This window comes from Galeopterus variegatus, unplaced genomic scaffold, assembly GCF_000696425.1.
Source record: "Galeopterus variegatus unplaced genomic scaffold, G_variegatus-3.0.2 Scaffold1011, whole genome shotgun sequence".
NCBI lineage: Eukaryota > Metazoa > Chordata > Mammalia > Dermoptera > Cynocephalidae > Galeopterus > Galeopterus variegatus.
Genome location: NW_007727122.1, coordinates 57,689 through 76,006, shown reverse-complemented (window position 1 = coordinate 76,006; position 18,318 = coordinate 57,689). Strand labels below are relative to the sequence as shown.

The 18,318-nt window shown below is 45.4% G+C and overlaps 1 protein-coding gene across 4 annotated transcripts in view; it reads left to right on the top strand.

The window, feature by feature from the left end:
* The window catches only part of TEAD1 (TEA domain family member 1 (SV40 transcriptional enhancer factor)), a 165,506-nt gene that overhangs the window by 112,877 nt on the left and 34,311 nt on the right, over window positions 1-18,318 (top strand). For all 4 annotated transcript variants that reach the window (XM_008574187.1, XM_008574185.1, XM_008574186.1 and 1 more), the window contains 3 exons: window positions 1,106-1,152; window positions 2,193-2,254; window positions 3,284-3,408. In XM_008574187.1, the coding sequence (XP_008572409.1) occupies window positions 1,106-1,152; window positions 2,193-2,254; window positions 3,284-3,408 (234 nt within the window). The remainder of the gene's footprint in view (window positions 1-1,105; window positions 1,153-2,192; window positions 2,255-3,283; window positions 3,409-18,318) is intronic.

The window sequence follows — 18,318 nt, the reverse complement described above, 5'->3', positions numbered from 1 at the left end:
AATGATGGCCACTAGGGGTGGGGGGTTGGCATGGGCCAGCGTTAGGTCTTCCACCTGGCACTTCTTATTAATTGGGTCTGGTGTATGAGACGGCAAAGACTATCTTGTGGGGAACTGATGCTGGGTACAAAATGGTGAAAGAAGGGAAAGGAGGCAGGGAGCTAGAGAGAGATAGGGAGGGAGGGAAGGGGGAGGAGGAGGAGAGGAAGAAAAGAGAGAGTAAAAGAGAGGAGGGAGGGTAGAGAGGAGGCAAGGAAGAGAAGAAGGAATCCTTAGTCCCTTAAGACATGGAATTAGGTACCGATGCCCTTCTGGGTTGTGATGTCCCTTTTCTGCTCTGGATATCCTTATCCTGGCCTTTGGTCTCATCCCTGTGTCCTTAAGGTCATTTTATGGCAACTAGTCCTTAAAGGGACAAAATATTAACATTTTCATTTTGACATCTACCAAGAGCTGAGAAGGGTTATGTTGCATTCTCCTTGAATCCTCACAGTAATCTTAAATGCCTCTTACTGTTATTGCCATTTTACACATGAGAAAGCTGAGGGTACATAGTAGCAAAACAAGAGTTTGGGTAACTTGATCACAGTCAAATGGATGGTGATGTCAGGATTCACACCTGGGGCTGTGTGACTCCAGCGGCAGGCCCCAAATGCCTTGGGGAAGCTCACAGCAAAGAAGCTGCCTGCATTGCTCCCTCTTGCTTTGAGCCTTGTCCTCTGCCCCGCTGGGCCTTTGGTGCCATGAGCTGTGGAGGGAGGGCGTGCTTCAGAATTGGGGACGAAGGGGAGGATAGGTGGGTGCACAGATAAAGCAGTCAAAGTATTTGTGAACCTCCTGCAGTGTGCCCACCTTTCCACTGGGTGTGACGAGAACACTAAGGAGCTGCTGCCTGTTCCCTACCCGCAGGGGGATTTCCAGGAAGGAAGAGCTAAGGGTTGCCAGGCCGGGGGTATAGGTTGTAATCTTGTACTTGGGGAAGGTGGTTCTGCAATTGGTGTTGGATCGGGACCTGCTGTCCTTTATCAGGGTTGCAGTGTGTAGACCCTGAGCTGTGGTTTGACATGAACTCGCAATCTTGAAGCCTTTGCATTTTGCCTTCCAGTTCTGGCCGGGAATGATACAAACAGGGCAGCCAGGATCCTCACAAGAGTAAGTCTGAGGAGGGGCCCGCTCTGACAACAAGGGGCTGGTCACAGCTCACCCCAGGGGACTTTTGCCAGGACCAGGCTGTCTCAGTGCTTACAGGGGAAAGAAGGGTTAAGTGAGATCTCTGAAGTCATCTCCCCTTGTTGTCTGCTGAGGCCAGCGGCAGGAAAAAGACTGGCCTCTCAGATCTGGTAGAGATGTAAGCACTCACTCCCACCATATGTAGTCGCAGTCATCCATTTGGAAACAGGAAGTGGATTCTTGTCCCTTTATGGCTTTGGGGGTCAGAGCCGGGGGTCTTCCTTGCCTGAGAGGGCAGTGGAGGTAATCCTATAGCACTTGGCTTTCCCTGTGGTAGTGTGGAGGAGGAGAGGAAGAAAGAGAAAAAAACAAGGGAAGAGAAGATAGAGAGGAAGCAAGGAAGAAGAGAGGGAATCCTTAGTCCCTTAACACATGGAATTACGTGCCAATGGTCTTCTGGGTTGAGATGTCCCTCTTCTGCTCTCTTTATCTCTGCGGTAGGGGTAGCTAATAGGAAATCCTACTAATGCTGTGGGGATGGGGAGGCAAGGTCAGAAACCAGAAGATTAGTGCAGTTTGGGTATAAAAGCAGAAAGGACATCCTGCCTACATATTGTCAAAAGAGTTTCAACTATTTGGACTAGAAAAGGAGGACCTAAAGCATGTCCCAAATCTTGCCTGGAAATGGTGATTGCTGACCTCTGACCTCAGTCTCTTCAGGGATGAAAAGAGAGATTCAAAAACAGATGTCACAGCACATGGAAGTCAGGCTGATGTCTGTCTGGCTGGTCCCTCTGACCTGGCAGGAGGCTTGGTGGTTTGGTCCCTAGAACCCTGCTGGCCCCTCTCAGCTCGGGAGAGCAACCACCTCTGTCTTGGCAGAGCTGTGCCTGGGATGCACTTCTACCTGCAGGCAGGGAATGTGCACTGTTGGGGGATCTCCCACTGGGAGGCCAAGACCAGCATGGGTAGCAGCTGCTGTTGCAGATATGGTTTCTGACTGTCCACCCTTTTGTCCCCAGTGTCAAGCCCTTCGTGCAGCAGGCCTATCCCATCCAACCAGCGGTCACAGCCCCCATTCCAGGTGAGTCTCCTTGGGAATTTGCCCCACACAGGCTAACCTGTCTCTCTTTTCCCAGGGTGGAGAGATGCTCATCTTTGCCACAGCCACATGTATCTCCTTACTTGAAGAATTGTGGACGCCCCTCCACACCCCTACCTGCTTTAAGGCGGGGGTTAGACTGGAGCTCAGGAGGGCCACACGGGAGTTCCCTACCAGGTCCTGATTCCCTTCAGTTACCTCCCAAGAGCTCTGCACATGGGTGAAAGAAATGGGAAGCCATCACTTTCACTTGAGGCACTGGATCATCCAGGAAGTCATTCTGCTCCTTCCTCATCATAAACTGGCCACACTGGGCAGTCCAAGTCTTGAGGGCAGACGTGGTTTTATTCACCCTTTCTTATATGGGTAGATGTCAGTTCCCAGAATGCAATCATTAAAGGAGAGCTTCCATGGAAGTCCAAAGTAGAAAACACAAATCTGGCCAGCCACCTGTCCCCCTCCCCACTAAACGTACCCACACCTATGCACATAGAGTTACTCAGTCAAACTGCTCAAGGTACAGTATAAAAATCATTGCTCTCCATTATAGATGCCCTGAACAGAAAGTGCACTCACATGTTGCCCTCTGCTCCAGTGCCATGGAGCACTGAGAGAGAATATTCCACAGTGCTGGTGACCACAGTCTTAAGAAAGGAGATGGACAGACACTAGAAGTTCTCGACACATCAGGGTCTTTGGGAGCATTCACTCCTGTCTCTTGCATTGTTCCTGGCTTAGTCCCCAGCCAGGGCCCTTTGTCCAGGATGAGATGTCCTGGTGCCACGGCCCTTAACGATAGCTGAAGCTGGCTTTGTGAGGAGCACATGCATTGTGCCTGTCTGGCTGGTTACTATCTCAGGGATCCTCAGCCAGAATCCCACCCCTGCCTGACTCAGTTCCACCCATAACTGCTGGTGGGGAAAAGCTGGTGGCCCTTCTCTCTAGGTCATCTGTTTTGTAGAGCCCTGCCTGGTATGGGGCCAGGTTTAAAGGTGACGATTTGTCTTTCAGGGTTTGAGCCTGCATCAGCCCCAGCTCCCTCGGTCCCTGCCTGGCAAGGCCGCTCCATTGGCACAACCAAGCTTCGCCTGGTGGAATTTTCAGCTTTTCTTGAACAGCAGCGAGACCCAGACTCGGTGAGTGTGCTCAGAGGTGTGTCTTGAACCCAGGACTGGCTTCCCATTCCTGTTCCCCTTCTTGCTGCTCTGTCATTCTTTTTTCCTGTGTGAAAACCGACCTGGGAAAGGATAGCCAAGCAGCCTTTCTGTCAAGTAAAAGGGTATTACTACTCTGAGCTCAAGTTCCAGGGAATGCTCAAACAGGAGGAAGAGCCCTTGATCGGCTCTTGTGTTTGGTAAAATTTAACAACAGAGAACGTTTATTGAGCCTTGCCATGTGGCTGGTGTTGTGCAGAATCATTTAGATATATGGTCACTTTTTCTCCTCACAAGAACTCTATAGGTAGGTATTGTCTGATAGACGAGGAAACAGAGAGGTTAAGTAACTTCTCCAAAGTCACACAGTTAATATCTGATGGATTAGAGATTCAAGCTCGTCTTTAAAATTAAAGCCTAAACATTTAGCCATTACTCTGTTGTGCCTTTCCAAGTCTGTGTATTCTCAAGATGGCAAGTTATCCTCCTAAGGAGAAGAACAAAGTGGTACTTCAATAATTTAACGTGGAATGAGATGCATTATCATATCAGAAATACCAGTACCATTGGCATCTGTACACTTATCTGTCATTTTCTTCTTTTCCGCCTCCCCCACCCATCTGTACCCATTGTCCCATTGTTTCTCAGCCAGGCCCACCATTTCCCATACATATGTGGTCCTCTCTTCTTTCCCACCCAGCAAGCCCAGCACCCTTATTCACACCCACTTCTTGGCTGTGAGCGTGAGCATTGCATCTGTGTGTGGGTGAGCCCAAAACAAAAACTGAAGAAATCATGAGCTTGTCTTTGGGATTCTCACCAACTCCTTTTCACACGCTCTGTCTTGCCCCATCCCACCCATCTCAGGGGCTAGAAGCACATAGGTCCCAAGCTCCCTGTGCGTTTCCTGCTTGGCTGTCATTCCCTTGTGAGGAAAAAGTGTCGTGAATGCGTTCACAGTCTGTTGTAAATAACTGAGATACTGAGCAATTGGAGGGTGAACTCTCCTGGGAGTGTTTGTACTTTAGCTCTGTGGAAAGCCTCCCACGGGTGCGGAGGTATGGGTGTCACAGGCACAGGGGTCTAACCAGCCATCACCAGAGTGGAGAGATGTCCCTGTCCACGAATTGTGAACTCTGGGAGCTAGCGGAAAAATAGAGCTGCTTCAAAATTTGGGAAAAAATGATGGAAAAGATGTAAAGTAGGTGATTGGGCTCATCAGGGCAGATACAGGAAAATGAAGCTATTGAGACCAGGAAGGAAGGCCAGTTGGATCATTGTTCTCGAGTAGCTGAGTGCTTTTACCACAAGGGGAATGGTGACGGGTTAAAATCCATATACTCGGGGGAGGGGTCATTAAACAAAAAGATTACCTTCATGATTCACTGCTCCTGTTCTTCTTGGGAAGTGTACGTGGTTGTATGGTTGAAGGCTGGGCTTTAGCCCAGATAAAGATTCTGCTTTCCGAAGCTCATGTTGATATAAAACCTCATTGTTCACAGAGTACATTGTCATTGATTATTTTATGATGTCCTCGTTGTGCCCCATGAGATTGGTTCTGCTTTCCCCATTTTACAGATGAAGAAACTGCGACCCAGACATATTAAATGAGGAACCAGGAGCCTAAGTCTTCTATTTTACTATACCCTTTTCACTGCTGTGAAACACCACCTCCCAGTCGTGATGTTCTCTTGAATTGTCTGCTCAGTCTGAATATCTCCTCTGTGAGCAAATCTCTCTTTGTGTGTGACCGTTTTTTTAGGAACAGAGCTCCAAAGTACTAGGAAGCAAAAACCCCAAGATGATTTTTGTTTCCCTGGTTAAAAGACTATGAAATATTTTATCACAGTTAAAAAAAATTTTTTTTGGGGGGAGGGGCGGTTATAAAAGACTGTGGTAGCTCCCTCATTGTTAATGTGCTCTCCGGTAATGGACCTATTAGGGCCCAGAATGCCCAATTACCTCTTTTTGTACTTAGTATTTGTTGGCCTTAACATTTTGAATCACTGATAGATTCATTCAGTCCATTCTATAAACATTTATGTGCATCCAGTGAGGGGAGACAGACAGGCGTGGTGGCTACTAGGAAGGAAGAATATTGAATGCTGTGAGTGAGGGAGTGAGGAGCAGGGCAGGCTTCCTTGAGCAAGTAACCCTTAAGCTGAGACGTGGAGGACTGGGCAGGGAAAGACTAAGAAAGAAGAACATTCCAGAGGTGATGAACCTGGCTGTAGAAAGCAGTAAATGAAATTGTTGACTATTTTAGGAAAGCCAAGGCCCACTAAGTCCCCAGAATGTAGTCCAGAGATATATATTACATGTATGTTCAGGATTATACATAAGAATCTGAATGGTTCAACTGGATTTTCCCTTCTACTGTTGAGTAAAAAAGCTTGGCTATGTAGATTAGACCCCACCATGTGGCTTCAAAGGCCCTGAAGTCAATGGAAGGCCTAGTTACTGTGAGTGGATACCCTTGGGCCCCTTGAGCAAGTAATTATATTTTAGGGGATATGCGTTGGGACTGGGAGTGAAATTGGAATTCAATCAACAAATACCTTTTGAGCACTTGTTATGTGCCAACCACTGTTTCAGGGATTCAACAGCAAGTGAAGCAAAGTTCTTACTCTCCTGGAGCCCACACACTGGTGGAGAAGACAAGAGCCACCCAAGCAAATATATGAGGTTACTTCAAAAAGTTTGTGGAAAAATGGAATTAAAAGATAATATGAATTTTTCCATGAACTTTTTGAAGACCCCTCCTATACACAGTGTGTCAGGGGATGCCAAGTTCCTATGTGGTCCTTCCTCCCAATTGAAAGGTACTTGCTCTTTATGTTAAAAAGGTATAATTTCAGAAAATATAATATCCTCTGAATATATATGTTGCTGTTTCTGGCTTGTATTTTGATTTAAGGGATGTCTATTAAATATTGCCAGCCAAAGCTGTATTGGTATTGTAAAATGATTTTGCTATAACCTCAGTCTCAATTGTCGATGTTGCTTCTACTGTTCCTATCTTATGAACACTGATTTTGCAGTTAAACACAAATGAGTTGAATGTTCACAAATGCAAACATGGCAGATTGTGAATAGGGTATGTATTTGATTTTAGTGGAAATGTGAGGGTCTGAAGGATGGTTCTTGTGCTAGAGGAAAAAAATGGTGGTGACTAATTGGAATATGGGAGAATTAACAAAATCATTTAAAGCATTTGACAATGTCTCAAGCACCAGCCTCTCAAATTATATAATGTGTGTTTTATTGGGCAAACACAAGGTACTGTTACAATGTAGGTATAATGGTACTTCAGAAATAAGGTTACACTGAAAAATTTGTAAGCATACAAATGGTTTTTTGCCTCTTAGACTTTTTGTGACTTTCAGACTAATTTTACTGTATTTTTGTTCCAATGATAGGAAAACTAAAATCAGCTAAAATTAATGGTACATTTTAACAAATTTGAATGTACTATACTTAATTTAATGTCAAACATTAAGCATATAGATTTGATTGGAAGCCAACAAAGTGATCAATAATTGAAGTGCCCCAAACAAATTAAACTTTACATTTGCATTCTCCAGATTTTTTCTACATACAGATATGTACATATATTTCTCCATTTTGTGTGTGTGGTATATACTTTGTTTTGTTTTTTGAGGCTTTATACCAATCCTCCTCCTACTTTTTATTGATTTAGGCTCATTGAAATCATGGAGTTATAAGATATTTTTAGCAGAAGAAGAGAACTTACAGGTAGTACTGACAAAAACAAACAAATTAAGTAGCCAGGTGCAGTGCTATTTTTCATAAGTGATTTCTTTAATTCTTACCACAGCTCTGTTAATGGTGATTCCATTCTCATATACATAAGAGACTTGGAGAAATTGCTGTTTTACAGCCAGTGGCTGTAACTAGCTTTGAACCCTAGCCTGACTGTGCCATCTCCCCAAAAGACATAGGAGCAGATTGCACACTTAGGTAGCAATAAAGCCAGGGGGAGAACCTAATTTGCCTCCACTTCAGTCTAGGACTGCCTTAATAAAAGCATTTCTTGAAATTCACTGGTTTACCACATGTCACCATTGCCACCACTAATGACTTCTTCACAACTCTGCTACTCCTTCCTAGCAGTAGTAGTACTAGTAGTAGTACCAGTAGTGGTGATGGCCAACACTTACTAAACAGTTTCTATCTGCCAACACTATGTGTTATTTTATTTAATCCTTATGAAATAGCACTTGCCCAGTATTGGACAGCCGACTGACATTGGAAATGGGATTCAGGTCCAGGTCAGCTGACTCTGCATCCTGAGATTGTGACCAAAAGCCTAGACTGTCCATTTGTATCTGATGAGTAGCCTGTTTTTGCAGCCCAAGGCTGGAAGGAACTAATGGAAGAATAATTAGGGGGATGAGCTCCCCCTGCTGGCTCTGCATCGTGCATAAATGAGATGGCAGCGCCTCCTAAGTTGGTGGTGGTTTATATTGGTGGAGAACCAGCAAGTCTCCCTCTGTTACCTTTGGCTCCACTAGAAGCTAAGAGAAAAACAGCAGAGGGTGAAGAAAGGAAGGAAGAGTCTAAAAAACAAAGACTGTTTTAGGAGTGGTTAGTAATGCTTGAAAATACACTTTGTACATGATTTCAGTGTTGCATATCAAAGGACTTCAAGTGTGAAGCCCAAGGTCCTCCACCCAGAGTGGGCTATTTAGAAGGGCCTCGCCTGAAATCAGGGCTCAGTTTCTGGAGGCCGAGTTAGGCAGCTGCTTCTTTACACAGATGAAAGCCCAGGCTTGATGAACGGTAAGCTGAATCTTGTGTGTGCATGGAGGATGGTTTTTCTGATAAAGCCTGGAGTGACTCCTCCACCACACCCCCACCCCAAACCTGGGGCGTGGCAGGGTCCTTCAGTCCCTCAGTGCAGCCACATCCTGCTCCACAGCTTGCAAACCCTGGGCTTCCCAGGCTGTACTGGGTTGTGTGATGCCTGTTGTGTGGATGCCAGCAGGAGCTGTGGGCAGGAAGAGAGTGTGTGAAGGGTTGGCTAAGGTAGAAGTTGCACAGCCAGAGAAGAGGAAACTTTGGGATAGAGAGGGAGAGGCAAGGAGATTGTTCTCTTTAGATTTTGAAGCAGCACTGTGTTACAGAATCAGAAAAGTCCCGTGATACGGAACAGGCGCAAACCTGAGCTCAAGGTAGGAAACTCCTTTATCTATGATAACAACAGTGATTGTCACCAGCACTTATTGAGCTGTGTTATAAGCACTATGTGCCAAGCATTTAGACATAGGTACTGTTTTTATGTTCAGTCTATAAGTCAAGGAACTGTGCCTCAGAACAGTTAAGTAACATTATCAAGAGCCACCGCCAGGAGTGGTGGCTGTGCCAAGGTTGGCTCAACACTGTATGCTTAACTACTTCACTATACTTTTGAAGAAATAAAGACATTATTCAGAATTGAAAACAGCTGCCTCCAAAGTGTGAGCTCCCCGAGCAAGGCTGGAAGTCACAGGGCCCCTCACATTGGGTGGAGAGTTGGGAAGGGTGTTCTCTGAGTTCTTTTTCCAACCCATGTATCTGTGATTCTTCTCAGGGTTTGGGGCAGTGTGTGAGAGAAACAAAGAATGTTCCCACCTGCCCTTTAGACATATCTTCTATCATGCTCTAGTGGCAGCATCTTTAGGGGAAAGAGCAGGTTGATACTTGAATTCTTACCAATGTGTGAGATTTGGGGCAAATTGCTTCACAGCATGGCCTCAGTGTTCAGTCTGTAAAGTGGACATAATAGCATCACTCTCACTGTATTACTGTGATAATTACATTTAGTAAAGTCCCTGGACACATCGAGCACTCAAGAAATGTTTTTTGAACCTGCATGTCTTACAGTAATGTAGTTGGAAATCGGGCCAGAGAGCTGGACAGGAACTGGGCTTGGGAAAACGTGCTCACCAGATGGTTTGGACTCTATCGCAATTCAGGTGGGAGCCAGAATATTTTTTTTTATTAATTTTTTGGATAGGTTGTCAATTCATTTGGTCAAAAATCTATAAGTATGAAAGAATCGGAGGGAGACTTCCTTCTAATTCCTATCCCACCCCTAAGTAGGTAGCCACTGCTACCCCTTTGATGAGTTTTTTCCTGGAGATATATATATGTTTTTTCCTGGAGAGATATATATGTTTTTTCCTGGAGAGAGATATATATATGGAGATTATATATATATATGGAGATTATATATATATATGGAGATTATATATATATATATATATATATATATGTATATATAGTATAATATGAGTATATATTCTCCCACCCAACCCCTTTTTAAAGAGAGGATGTGATCTGATGTGTGGTTCAGGAAGGTGAGAGGGAGGCGGGGCTGGAGGTCAGGTAATGCTGCTGCTGGTCCAGGTGCGGGGTGACAAGATCAGTCCCGGGCAGTGCTGAGGGAGTAGGTGGTAGGGAATGGCAGAGGGGAAGAGACCTGGCGGAGATGAAGTTAAAAGGTATTAGGGGTTATTTAGCTGTGAGAGGAAGAGAATAAATGGAAATGACAGTTTTTGAGACCAAGGATGCTGATAGAGTTTAAAGAGTCATGGAGCGGAGGAGGAAGCAGGATTGCTACGAACTGTCTTGGTGATAGTGCTCGTGTTTTTTCATCCAAAAAATAAACTTGTTGAAATAGGTATTGGAAACAGAGACTGAGAGAGTAACTTAGCCTGAGACCCAGCTAATAGATGGCAGGGCTGGCTGTTTGAACTTTATCTGAACTGGAGGCTAACAGCGTGAGGAATCTTGGGGAATGGTGGCAGTAACCAGCATTCAGGGAGCTCTGTCGTTCACCAACTGCCTTCCCATGTCTTATCTCACTCTGTGAGAGCATGGCGCTCACCCCACTACCTGGGGGCAAGGGGAGGGCCGCAACTGTTACCAGCTCACAGATGGACATTTGATTTGGGCTCCAAGAGAGGAGAAAATTCCTGTAGGGTGGCCTCTGCTAGGCAAGGAGTTTTGCCTCCTGGGGTGTCTGGCCCCTTATCTTTATTCCTAAGTAGCTGGTACAGCAGCTGAGAATCCTGGGGCCTCCTGGACGTAGGTGGGAGTCAGCAATCTCCATGGCCCGAGAGAGCCCGAGTTCTCCCCTCTGGGGAGTGGTGGACCTCTAGCCGAACCTGCCCTGAAGTTCTGTAGGTACATCCTGCAGATAGCCTTATTCTTTCCCATAAAGGCAGTTGGTCAAATGTGGGCCCAAGGATTTCATTTTCTTATCTTTATAGCTTCCTTCAAAGGCCTAAATTCAGAGATCAACTGAAATTCTTTCGCCAGATCACGGATCCTGACTTTGGAAAATGTGAGCGGTGTAACCCCAAGGAAATAGGACATTGGTGAGGGCTGTGGAAGAAAGAAGGGAGGATGGTTGTGTGTGGGGTTAGATTGGTGAAATAAGATCAGAAGCAAAGTTTCAATTCTGGATTGCCAGGAGGACCCTTGCCTGTGTCTTGGGCAGGGTGGGGAAGGACACGGTGTCTCTGGAGAAGTTTCTAAGCCCTGCAGTGGCTGCTGAAGCAGTTGCTACATCTCAGAGTGGGGCATGGCTGTTTGAGCAGGTCTGGTTCCTGGTCCTTCAGAAAAGAGGCTCCTTTTCTCCCCCAGTTCAGGGTTTGCATGTGGATCTCATAATAGCAAGCCAGCACCCCAGCATATGTGCAGCTCTCTAGCCAGCATGGAACTTGCACATTTACTGTTTCATTTGACCTTCACATTGACCGCTGGAGAAGCACAGGCCAAGTGCCATCCCTGTGTTCACACGAGGAAGCTGAGGCCCAGAAAGATTAAGCAACTTGCCTCAGGCCACACAACTCAGAAACAGCAGAGCCTGGAATCTAACCCGTGTGTTGTTAATGTGCTCATCACATGCTTAGAATAAATAGAAAGTATGTTCGGCCTTCCACGTTCTTGGAAGAAGGCTACAGCTGGTCTGAGGGTTGGCAGTGCCCTGTTTTCGGGCTTTTCCCAGGTTTTTCTCATATGTTTTACCAAGCCTGGTGTCCTAGTGGTGCATGGGAGATTTGTGAGTCTTCCTGGGGTGGAAGCTCAGTGTGGTGTGGTATGGTCTCCGCCCCTGCAGTCCCACGTGATTGCCGAGCTGTCCTCGGAGCTGGTCCACGCCCAGCACTCCTCCCGTGGCAGCAGCCCACTGCTCGGTGGTTCATCCTCAGTGTCTTTGAGCTGCTCTGGCTCTCACCCTCTGTCTTCATTACTGTTTAGGGATGAGGCAATTGAAAGCATCTGGAAACCTGGGTTTTATAGACATTTCATGGAGGCCCCGGCCAGGCTCCATCTGCTTTCCTTGGCAGGACAGCGCCCCACCCGCCTGCCTTCAGTCGCTGTCCCCGCACTCAGCCGGTGAGCCCTTTCAGCTGCTCTCCTGAGGGGAAGGCACACTCCTTTCTGGGAAGACAGCAGCCCGTCTGTGGAGATGGTGGTAGAAGTGGATGGTGGAAGTGAGAGATGGGGAGCAGGCATCCCTGTGGGGACCCTGGAAGGAAGGACTTACTTGCTCCTTGTTTCCAGTGATGCTTCTTTCGGGAAAGAACACAGGGCAGGCATAAAGCAGTGCGGGGGCCAGCCAGCCAGCTGAGAAGACTCCTGCAGATTCACTTTCTCCTAGGCAGCGGTGCTGAGCCAGGCAAGCCCCGTGGGCTGAATATGTAGGTCATTTTCTTGGCTTGGTTCCACACCCACTCCCTGTCCCTGGAGGGCCCAGGGGCTGTCACAGGCTGCCCCAGAGGTGGCTGGACAGACGTCTGGGCAGGAATGTGACAAGAAGCAAGTGTAGGTGATTTGTTCTTGCTCTGCTCCAACTTGTACATTAGCATCCCTTGACATGAGTTATTTGTCTTGCTTTCTTTAAATTCCTAAGTGGATTATAATTTTTCTCTTGGTATTATTTGACAGTCATTTTTCAAGGTTTTACTACATTCTTCGAATATTTAGAATTTTTGGAACAAGTTTAGGAAAAGACTGCCATCTTCAGGTCAGATGGTGCAGTGCAGGGCTGGGGGATGTCCGAGGGTGCTGCGCAGATGCCAAGGACTTGAAGGTTTATAGGGCTTTTCCTTCCTTTTCCACAAAAATTGAACTGCCCCATCAGAGGCCTCTAGAACAGAACATATTAGCAGTCCTTTACAAAATGAGAAAAAGAAAGAAAATAAAGTCCTATTGACCACTTTTGGAAGTTGTACTGTTCTGTTTTTTCTCATCTGCAATGCGGGGCAACCTCCAAGGCTGCCCCACCCCACTTTCGAGGACAGACTTTGTGTGCTTCAGAGAGGGAGCTCAGGAAGCAGGGGTCTGGAGAGGGCACAGCTTGGCTGAGGGAGCTGCAGGTGTATGATCACACAAGACCCCCCACTCTGCTACCCTGCATTCCAATACTGATGGTAATGTCGGAACAGTGTAGCAATCACCTTAATGTGTCAGAAACTTTCCTGCCTTCACTTCTGCTTTTAATTTTAGTATTTCCATTTTGTTGCTATCAGAGGAACAGCATTGATTTCACATGATCTCTTCCCAAGTAAAGAAACGTCATGATTATTTGGAGAAATAGTAATAACAGCAACAACAAATTACGCAATAGGCACAGTTTTATGTATTTTCCATGCATTATCTTATTTAATGCTCTGGACACTCCTGTGAAGTAGGTACTGTTACTTTCCCTGCATTACAGATGTGGAAACAGCAGCAGAGAGGGCTGAAATCACCTGTCCTGGATGACTCAGGTAGGAAGTGGCACCAGTACCCAGATTCAGACCCAGATCCCATCTGACTCCAGACACCAGGTGCTCCTCTCTGCAGCCCCCTATGCAGGGACCAGGAAAGAACGTGACCTTGCTGAGTAACTTTGGAGAAGGAGAGAAGGAGGGAAGTCCTTTGTTAAACCCCCAGGGTACTTAAATAATACTTTGCAAGTAAATTTGTTCAGTTTTTAGGATTACATTCACCTTTATCACTGTTCACAACTGTTCTGAAGAGTAACTGGAGGGATTATAGCAATGGAAAGAGAAAATGAGCATTTTCTCAAGTCAGAATAGAAATTCATGTAGTAAGATTGTGTGAGGTGCTGCTGAGCTGTGGGGTGTTCTTGATGCAGGCAGGGTTTTGCTGGAGCAACATCTGTGTTTTGGGTGAACCCAGCATGCAGACAAGCTCCACAGTTCCTGTTCAGTTGTCCTGAGCATTTGAGTTGCTGGAAAGCTTTGCAGTCCAACCCAAGTTCCTTTAGAGTCCAGGGACTTGTGGCCAATGTAGAATAAACATCTCGAAGTAATATTTCTGTTTCCTTTTATAGTTCTTTCCCTTCCTCAATAATGTTTCCAGATACTTTTTGATCATGTGTAAGCCAGGTTCAACCACGTGGCCCATCAGGAAAAGCAGCAGTCTGCTGCCATGTCTGCTCGTCTCCCAGTCCTGCTCCTTAGGGACAGCTGCTTGCAGCCCTATGTGCTATTCCTTTGTATATTTATCTCCACATTTCTAAATAACGTGATTTTACTGTATATCTCATTCCATCAATTTTAGACATCATCTATTGACTTGTTGTGGACAACCAACATTTAGTGCTCTAAATTTAGCACACCATTCTCTACTCTTCCTTTCAACACCCCATTGTGGTGATATCACAATTTTGGTTTAATTAACATTCAGTATTTATATTACAAATCTGCGTAGATTGTGCGCACAGCATGGTTAATGTGATGTATCGACAGTCATCTTCTTAGCTGTTAAATTTTTGTATTTTCTGGGTTATGTCATTGCCTTATTTGTTTGTTTAGTTTTTCCATACCTACGCAGATTCATCCTCCAGGTTTCTAACAGAACTCTACTCCAGACGATCAGGTCAACAAGGGAATCTCACAGGTCCGTTCTCTTCTTCCTCATACCCCTCTGGGAGCCTGCAGCTCCACATCTACTCTGGATGGGTTGCTGTCCTGCTCAGCGGCCAGCTGTTGACCTGCCTAGTTCCTTTACCTCTCCTCTGCTAGGCCCCATGTCCCTCTTTTTTCATTTACTCCCTCATTTTGTAGGAACATCGCTATCTAAGTTGTAAGGAAAGTCAATTTTCTGGAACCTTAGATATCTGAGAGTGTATTCTACTCTCACATGTAATGTATAACTTGGAGTTCATCATGCTTCTCACCTTGGACTTGGAAACTATTCATGTTTTCTAGGTGAATTCCATAAATGTTCTTCTTGCTAATGAATAACACTCTCTGTTTAATTATGGAGAATAAGGTCATTCTTATAAAAAGAGCAGGTAAAAGCTGATTTAAGCCATCTGATATGCAGGAGAGGTGGTATTGACTATCTTTAATAACACTGTCTTCTGTATAGGAATCTATGAGAGCATATATTTGTATGAACAACACATGATTGTAACTATAGAGGCAATACGCCAGCTCCGTATAGTCACACTGCAGGTTCTGTGAAGACAAGCACTGGGTGGTGCTGGCTCATGGATTTCCTGAGCCTAGCACAATGCCTGGCATGTAATGGATGACAAGTGTGCTGGTTTCTTCTATTAAAATTCATAAAAGAGAGATGCAGAGTGAGTACCTTTTTCATTGTGGCCCTTGATGTGTTGATGGTCAATTGTGCTTCTTCTGAGTGCCTAGGGGACTTTTTTAGTGTTTTTTAAAAAAGAGTTAACTCTTTTTTTGGTAAGAGTTAGCCTCTGTTTTAGATATTGAAATCTAGTCTTAGGCTTTGGCGTAAGTGACTCACTGGCATTCGCCCTGTTTCCCTCATGTATTGCCCCAAATACTTGTGGTTTTTGTGAGTCTTTGTTTTCTTCTCTGTGGAATAGAGCCCCCCCCCCCCTTTTTTTTTTATAGTTTTGGGGAAACTACCATTGCTGGAGAAAAAATGGGATTTATTTGGGACAAAGGGAGGAAAGTGAAGAATCCACCCTAGACTTCTTCCCTTATAAGGAGAACTGGCAGGATGGGAAGAAGTTAGAGCCTCACCAAATGGTTTTTAGAGTTTTAATTTCATTAAAACTTGAACCCAAAAATGTCAGGTAGATTTCTTCTTTTCAGCCTCTGGATTTGGGAGCAGAGGGATTCCTGACCTGCCTGGGTTGAATTAAGGGGAGAGGGAGGTCTGTTTGTTTCACTGCTGTGGTCTCCAGGACACCTTCTTTAGTCCTTTGTATTCTTAGAAACAAAGTCACCTCTTGGCAGGAATAAAGTCACTCAGATGCCAATGGACAAGGTTTGGTTTCAAGTCACCAGCCTTGGAGAGGCAGTGCCCGATTTCCTTTGGCAAAGACAGCCTGCCCCCCTTCTCTGTTCATTTCTGCCACTTGGGCACAGAGGTAACTTTCCTAAAATAGAAACCTTTGAGGACTCTATCTGATGCATTTATGGATCATTATGTTTGTCCCAAATTCTAACTTAATTTCATAAAATTTTGAAAACACTATTTAGGTTTTATTTTTTCCTCAAATCAACTTTCAGAAAAAGTTGATCTGACAGAGTTAAAAGGGCTCAGGCATTTTCCTCTGGGAGATGGTGTGATTGATGTTTGCAGCAAGGGCTGTGGTGTTGACAGATCCAAGTTTTATTCTTAATTTTCCAGGACTATTCCCGGATGTGTGACCTCAGGCAAGTCAGCTCCTCTCTAAGCTTCTATTTCCTCATCTGTAAAATGATCTTAATAAAATCTACCTACAACGTTGTCATGAGGCAAGGATCACCTGAGATCACATATAGAAAAAGCACATTGTTCACAGCACTCAATGGGCACAGATTCTTTTCCTTCCTTCAGACACACTGAGAGACCCACACCCTAAGCAGCTGGTCATGAGTGGGCCACAGTCAAGGACTGGAGCAGTCCTCTCTGGCTTCACAACTTACTCCCAGCTCTTGGCTTATTTGTGTTTATTTTTTCTTTGCTAGGCAGGAGGGATAGCTAATTCAGGAAAGTTCTTTTGCTTCTACCCCAGGATCTAGTTAATCTCACATGACAATAAGCCATGACAATAGCAGTCTTACCAGCTACAATTATATGCCAGGCCCTATGCCAAGCACCTTCTGTGAGTTATTTCCTTTAGTCTTCAGAACTGTTCTGTGGTACAGATATATCCCCACTGTACATGTGAGAAAACTAAGATTTCAGGTTTGTGTCTGGCTCCAGAGCTTTTGTGGTTTGTACTCAGCACCTTGCCTTTTAGCTGTGCCATCCTGGCCCCCACTGAAATGTGGTCAGTTTTACCCTCCATTCACCTCCCTGACCTCTTGACGTGCAGAGGTCAGGGTTGTGGTCCCTGAGTTCCAATAGTACAGTGGAGGGACATTTTGACATCAAGAGCAAAAAGACTTCAAATTTTACAGCTTCTTAACTTCAACCCCCTTCTGGCCCGGCCCACGGGCACCTGGTGAGAGAGTAAAGCTGGGAGGTTGGAGCCCAACTGGGAGACTCATTCAATTCATGGGGTCCCCAAGGCTCTGCTTGTCTTCCATTCTCTTCCATAAACTCACTGCCTACACGAAGGCGCTAGAACCGACAGAAATGGTACCTCCCAGAACTGGGCAGAGTTGACAGCCAGCTGCAAGCAGAGTATAAGGGTTGGGTGGATGGACGTACAGATGGCCAGTTGTCTGGATAGTGAAGGAACAGCACCTTTTGCCCTCACTCCTGCAGTGACGGGCGACAGAGGATGACCAGAGGAGCTGGACGTGAAGCGTTCGCTCCATGTCCATCTGTGTGTCTCTGGTGGCCTTTACGCCAGTGTCTGTGCCTCTAATTTTGCTTATGTTATTTCTTCTCCTTTTGCCCACTGATGAGAGCTTGTTAGCAGCTGTGACCGGGCCTCATACATTTCTGTGGGCTTTTGTTTGCTTAGAACTGAAAAGATGATGTGGCAACATTTGGGAAATCTATAAAAAGACCAAAGACACTCCTCCCACCCCATAATCCCACCTCCCTAACAAAATGGCTTTTACTTTTTACTCTTTTTTAAAAAAATTTCTTCCAGCACAGCCAGACTCAGTTCTTCTGTAGTAGTTAACAGATTCACAGACTTACCTGAAATCCGCCAGGCAGTTAGTCCATATGGCTGGGTCCATGTAAGAGCTTGATAGGTTCCTCTTTTTCATTATACCTGATACCTTTTAGGGTTTTTGAAGCCTTGATAAAGCTATCACTCTGATGTTGAACAGGAGAGAGGTTGGCCCTGTTCCAGAAGATAGCTGCCCTGGTCACACGACCTATATATGCATCAATGGCGTCAGGTGGGAGGTCTGCCATTGGGGGCAGAGATCCATGGTGTGGGTGGCAGGTCCCGGATTTAAACCAGTACTTCCTCAGGATGTATTTAATAGGGTTTTGTGACCAGTTGATTTTGGGAAACTTTGGGTTATACAAAGTTAAAAAGTGTTTCCTTATGGCAGTGCTTTTAATATGCTGATATTCGCTGTGAATCTCAAAGGGAGATTTTCTATGTATATAAAAAAATAATAACTAGCATTTATTGAGTGCTTACTCTTTGTTGAATCCAGGGTCTCTGATAAACTGGTTAGGTATGATATTTCATTTAAACCCTAGAACAACCCTGTGAAGAAGATGCCATCGCTGTCCTCATTTTGGAGACTGGGGAGGCACTTGCCCAGTGTCATGGCTAATTTTTAGTGGGCACAAAGGTGTGTGCTTGAACAGGCTGAGTCCAGACAACATATTCTTAACCAATATATAGTAGTTCTCCTGCTAGGCAGCTTTGACCAGGCCTTCTGTTATTTGGGACTTCCTGTGTGATCAGTGCTCAGAGTGGTTGGAGAATTGGGAAGTGAGCAGGCACTGCTAAGAGAAGAAGGTGGAGATGGGGTTTCTCTG